Here is a 5,957-nt window from a genome sequence, read left to right on the forward strand (position 1 = left end):
AGTGCCCGATGCCTACCTGACCCTGAGGGGAGTGTTTGGGCCCCCAGTCAAGGTGCCTGTAGCGAGGATACACCTGAAATGGGGGGCTAAGGAGGGACCCAAAGAGGTTGGGGTGCACGACCACCTGCCTACCGAGGTGCTAATGGGTAATGACTTGGAGAACTGGCCGGATGGCACTCATAGCGCTCTGGTCCTTACCCAGAGCCAGAGCCAGCGAGGGGCGCGGGACCTCCCGAGGCGGGGGCTGAAGCGCCAAGGGTAGGGCTCGACAGGGCTGGGCTGGAGCCTCCGTCCCAGGGTGGGGAAACTGAGGCGCCACCAGCCAGGGCTGTGGCCTCAGACCCAGCAGCTGAATTCCAAACGGAGCTGCAGGTGGATCCCTCCCTGGAGAAACTGAGGGCCCTGGCTGGCCACGGCAGTGCAGGATCCCAGGGGGAGGACCGCCGGGGGCGATTCCTGTGGGAGAGGGCATTCCTGTACCGGGAATGGACTGGTTCAGGGCGAACTGAATCTTGGAAAGTCAGGAGGCAGCTGGTGGTTCCCCAGAGGTACCGCCGCAAACTGTTGTTCTTGGCCCATGATATCCCCCTTTCAGGGCATCCGGCGCACCAGGCAGAGGCTGCTGCAGAACTTTTACTGGCCCGGGGTCTTTGACGCTATCTGACAGTATTGCAGGACCTGTGACTCCTGCCAGAGGGTGGGAAAGGCCCGGGATAAGTGTAAAGCCCCGCTGAGACCTTTGCCTATCATAGAGGAGCCTTTCCAGAAGGTGGCCGTGGACATAGTGGGGCCCCTCAGCAGGGTGACCCAGTCAGGGAAGAAATACATCCTGGTGGTGGTAGATTTTGCTACGCGCTATCCCGAGGCGGTGGCCTTGTCCTCTATCGAGGCAGACACCGTGGCAGACGTGCTGCTGACCATCTTCAGCAGAGTGGGGTTCCCCAAGGAGGTCCTTACAGACCAGGGGTCTAACTTCATGTCGACCCTGCTCCAGTGCTAGTGGGAGAAGTGTGGGGTCCGACACACCTGGGCCTCAGCCTACCACCCTCAGTCCAACGGGCTAGTGGAGAGGTTCAATGGGACCCTAAAGAGGATGCTGAAAACCTTTATGGACCAACACCCGCAGGACTGGGACAAGTATTTACCCCACCTGCTGTTCGCATATAGGGAAGTGCCCCAGGAATCAACAGGGTTCTCCCCGTTCGAGTTGCTGTACGGAAGGAGGGTGAGGGGTCCCCTGGACTTGATGAGAGCCGAGTCGGAGGGAAAGGCCTCTCCCGATGGGGAATCCGTGGTAGAGTATGTACTGACTTTCCGGGAAAAGCTCGTGGAGCTCATGGGCTTGGCTAGGGGGAACCTAGCAAGGGCCCAGAGGAAGCAGAAGGTCTGGTACGACCGCTCAGCCCGTGCCCGCTCATATGCTACCAGGGATCAGGTGATGCTCCTCATCCCCGTGAGGAAGAACAAGCTGCAAGCGGCCTGGGACGGCCCCTTCACGGTCATCAGACAGGTAAACGAGGTGAACTATGTGGTGGAACTGTCCAACCGGGCTCACAGCCACCGGGTGTATCACGTCAACATGATGAAGCCGTACCGGGCCAGGGAGAAGTTGGTGCTGGCTGTGTGTGGGCAGTGGGAGGAGAAGGGAGAGGACTCCCTGGTGGGACTCCTCCCTGAGGCTGGGGCTAACCCCTTGCTAGAATCAATTCCCCTCTCAGACCAGCTAACCCCTGCCCAGCAGGCAGAGATCAGAGCCGTGCTGCATTCATACCGGCAGCTGTTCTCCAGCCGGCCTGGGCTCACTAACCTGGCTGTCCACGGGTGGAGACAGGAACCAACCCTCCCATCAGGTGTTCCCCATTCAGGGTCACTGGGAAAACAGCCCAGGACCTGGAGAGAGAGGTCGGGGACATGCTGGCTTTAGGGGTGATCCAGCCGTCCGCCAGTCCCTGTCCCTCACCCGTGGTGCTGGTCCCCAAGAAGGACGCGTCGATCCGGTTCTGTGTGGACTATTGGAAGCTCAATGCCATTACCATGTCCGATGCCTACCCCATGCCCAGGACTGATGAGATCTTAGACAAGTTGGGGGGTGCCCGGTACCTCACTACCATTAATCTTACCAAAGGCTACTGGCAGGTGCCTTTGGACCCGTAGGCCAGGGCGAAGTCTGCCTTCACCATCCCAATAGGGCTCTTCGAGTGCCTGGTCCTGCCTTTCGGCCTCAAGGGGGCACCTGCCACCTTCCAGCGCCTGGTGGATCAGTTACTAAGGGGGATGGAGGGCTTTGCATTAGCATATATTGATGGTATCTGTGTCTTTAGCCAGACCTGGGAGGAACATGTGTCCCAGGTGAAGAGAGTGCTGGGTCGCCTCCAGGATGCAGGACTGACCATAAAAGCTGAAAAGTGCAAGGTGGGGATGGCAGAGGTTTTATACCTGGGCCACAAGGTGGGGGGTGGCCACCTGAAGCCGGAGCCGGCCAAAGTGGAAGCAATCAAGGCCTGGCCCGCCCCCCAGACTAAGAAGCAGGTCCAGGCTTTCATTGGGATGGCAGGGTACTACCGGAGGTTTGTGCCCCACTTTAGCTCCCTGGCAGCACCCCTCACGGAGCTGTGTCGAAAGGGAAAGCCGGACAAGGTGGTCTGGACTGAGCAGTGCCAGAGGGCTCTCTGTGCGCTGAAGGGGGCACTTATCCAGGACCCGGTGCTGGTAAACCCGGATTTTAACAAACCCTTCCTGGTGTTCACCGACGCCTCGGACACAGGGCGGTGCTGATGCAAACTGATACTAAGGGAGAGAGACACCCCATTGTGAACCTGAGCAAGAAGCTGCTGCCCCGGGAGCAGCACTATGCGGCCATAGAGAAGGAATGCCTGGCCATGGTGTGGGCCCTTAAAAAACTGCAGCCATGTCTATTTGGGCGGCGCTTCACCGTGTACACCGACCATTCGCCCCTGACGTGGCTGCACCAAATGAAAGGGGCTAATGCCAAGCTGCTGAGGTGGGCCCTGCTCCTCCAGGGTTATGACATGGAGGTGGTCCATGTGAGGGGGAGTGCCAATGTTATAGCGGATGCTTTATCATGGGGCGGGGACCCTGAACTTCCCCAGGTCACTGGCTAAGTGACCCTGCTCCGTTCAGCCTCGAAGGGGGGAGAGATGTGACGAAGTGGGGGGTTTTCTTGTTTTCTGTGGAGTTTCAATGGTTTGCATGCGGAGGGGGTGGGACTCAGTTTCCCTGGGGGTTACTGGTTTAACGAGGTGAGGGGAGAGGGAGTGTGTCCGGAGGATGGATACCCCAGCGACCGGTGACCTGGCGACCCGGTGACCCGGAGGCCCAGCTGAGGAGACGCAGCCGGTTCTGGCCAGTGGGAGGACAATGGGCTGCAGAGTGAGGACCCAGTGACCTAACCAGCCGGTTCCAGCCAGAGGACAGAAGCAAGGAGAGGAGGCCCCAGTTTACAACCCTGTTTAGCTGGAGAGAAGACAATGGACAGAGGCGGGGCCGGGGCCGGTGATCTCAGATGCCCAGCTGGGAGCGGGGGGCTCTGGGCTGGAGAGGGGGAGCAGGCAGAGCCCATCTGGATGCAGGGAGACTGGGATGTGCTGTGCTGAGGGAGGCCAGGCCTGAGGTTCAGAGAGTTTCCTGTGCTGTGTTCAACTCTCAATAAACCCTCCTGTTTCATGCTGGCTGAGAGTCACTCCGGTCTAGAGAACAGGGTTGCATCAACCCCTTCAGGGATGGAGGCCCCGGGGGTCCAGAGCGAGTGGACTCTCTGAGGGGGCCCACAGCAGAGACAGACGTGCTAAGGCTCCGAGAGGTGCGGCTCCAGGAGGTGGAGGAGCCTGACCCCGAGAGAGAGTGGACCCCCAAGAAGGGCTGTCTCACTAAAAGGGGCACCCCCCACGGACTGCACAGGGCCAAGAGTGTGCACGATCTGTGAGTCCGTGACACCTCTCAATAACTCTCACTACTTTTCTTAACTAATAAACTTTAGGTAGTGTCCTATAGAACTGGCTACCAGCATTGTCTTGGGTGTAATATCTAGAGAACCAGTTGCTGTGATGTGATGTGATTTTTGGGGTAGGTGACTATTTTATCACCCAGTCCAGTTTCTGTGGCAAGATAGACTGGAGAGTCTAAGGCAGGGGTCGGCAACCTTTCAGAAGTGGTGGGCCGAGTCTTCATTTATTCACTCTGATTTAAGGTTTTGCTTGCCAGTAATACATTTTAATGTTTTTAGAAGGTCTCTTTCTATAAGTCTATAATATATAACTAAACTAGTGTTGTATGTAAAGTAAATAAGGTTTTTAAAATGCTTAAGAAGCTTCATTTAAAATTAAATTAAAATGCAGAGCCCCCCTGACCGGTAGCCAGGACCCGGGCAGTGTGAGTGCCGCCGAAAATCAGCTTTCGTGCCGCCTTCGGCACACGTGCCATAGGTTGCCTACCCCTGGTGTAAGGGGACTGTCTGGGACTCCATGATCAGACTCGTATAGTGATCCAGGAGTCCACGTTTGTTACTGGCTTGGTGAAATCTATAGAACATGCCACCAGCTTGGGGGGGTCTTCTTTTCTGAGAGTTGCACTCATGGTCGAGATCCACTCTAGACAGTGCCACAGATGACCCAGCAGGGGACGCAGGCACCTCTGAGCAGAGGAAGGGAGCTCCTGGGGACAGGGCTTCACCAGGCTGAGCTCCAGACTTTGTCCTGAGGTGGGGAAACTGAGGCACAACCAGCAAGGTGGCACAGACCCCACTCCCTACCCCAGCAGCTGAATTTCAGGCTGAGCTTCAGCCAGATCCCTCCTTGAAGAAGTTGGCCACAGCGCTGCAAACTCCATCAGGAGGGCTGCAGGGGAAGATTTCTGTGGGAGGGGGGATTCCTGTACTGGGAGTGGGGTCCCAGGGGAAAGTTGAACTGGGGGGATGAGGAAGCAGCTAGTGGTCCCCCAGAGGTACCACCACAGGCTGCTGGACCTGGTCTGGGATGTCCCTCTCTCAGCACACCAGGGGATCCAGCGCACCCAGCAGAAGCTGCTGCTGACCTTCTATGGGCTCCGAGTCTCGTGCAGCCCTGCAGGTCCTGTGACTCCTGCCAGAGGGCAGGGATAAGGGTAAAGCCACCCTGAGACCCCATCACAGGAACTTTTTCCGAAGGCGGCTGTGGACATAGCAAGGTCCCTCAGCAAGGTGACCAGGCCAGGGGAGACATACATTCTGGTGGGGGCAGAGTTTGCTGCCCGGAGGTGGGGGCTCTGGTGTCCATCAAGGCAGGGCAGGGTTCTTCAGTGAGGTCCTTGCAGAGCAGGGGTCCAATTTCATGTCAGCCCCAATCTGGGGCTTGTGGGAGAAGTGCGGGGTCTGGCACCCCTGGCCCTGGTGTATCCCCCTCAGTCCAACAGGCTGGTGGGGCGATTTAATGGGACCCTGAAGATGGTGCTGAGGATTTTTATGGATGAGCACCTGCAGGACAGGGAAAAGTATTTACCCCACCTGCTGTTCGCATACCGCGATAGGCCCTAGAAATCCATGTGGTTCTCCCCTTTCAAACGGCTGTATGGGCAGAGTGTGAGGGCCCTGGGACTTGGTGAGGGATAAATGGGAGGGGAGGGCCTCTCTACTGGGGAATTGGTGGTGCAGTATATGCTGTGCTTTCTGGGAAGAGCTCATGGGTCTGGCTGGGGGAACCTAGCCAGGGCCCCAGGGAAACAGAAGGTCTGGTATGACTGCACGGAGCATGCCCACTCCGGTGGCACCGAGAACCGAGGAGGGTTCTCACCCCCGTGCGGAGGAATAAGCTCCAGGGCACCTGGGATGAGCCCTTCAAGGTCATCAAGCGGCTGAATGAGGTGAACTCCATGGTGGAGCTGTCTAGCCATGTCCACAGCCATACTGGGACAGGGAGAGGCTGGTGCTGGCTATGTGTGGGCAGTGGGAGGAGCAGGAAGAGGGT

The 5,957-nt window shown here is 57.8% G+C and overlaps 1 protein-coding gene across 1 annotated transcript; it reads left to right on the forward strand.

The window, feature by feature from the left end:
- Positions 1 to 2,274: 2,274 nt before the first annotated feature.
- Positions 2,275 to 2,775, forward strand: LOC135981201 (uncharacterized). Its single transcript, XM_065582457.1, has one exon. The coding sequence runs from the start codon at positions 2,275 to 2,277 to the stop codon at positions 2,773 to 2,775; it is 501 nt and encodes a 166-aa protein (XP_065438529.1).
- Positions 2,776 to 5,957: the final 3,182 nt, after the last annotated feature.

Source organism: Chrysemys picta, chromosome 2, assembly GCF_011386835.1.
Source record: "Chrysemys picta bellii isolate R12L10 chromosome 2, ASM1138683v2, whole genome shotgun sequence".
Taxonomy (NCBI): domain Eukaryota; kingdom Metazoa; phylum Chordata; order Testudines; family Emydidae; genus Chrysemys; species Chrysemys picta.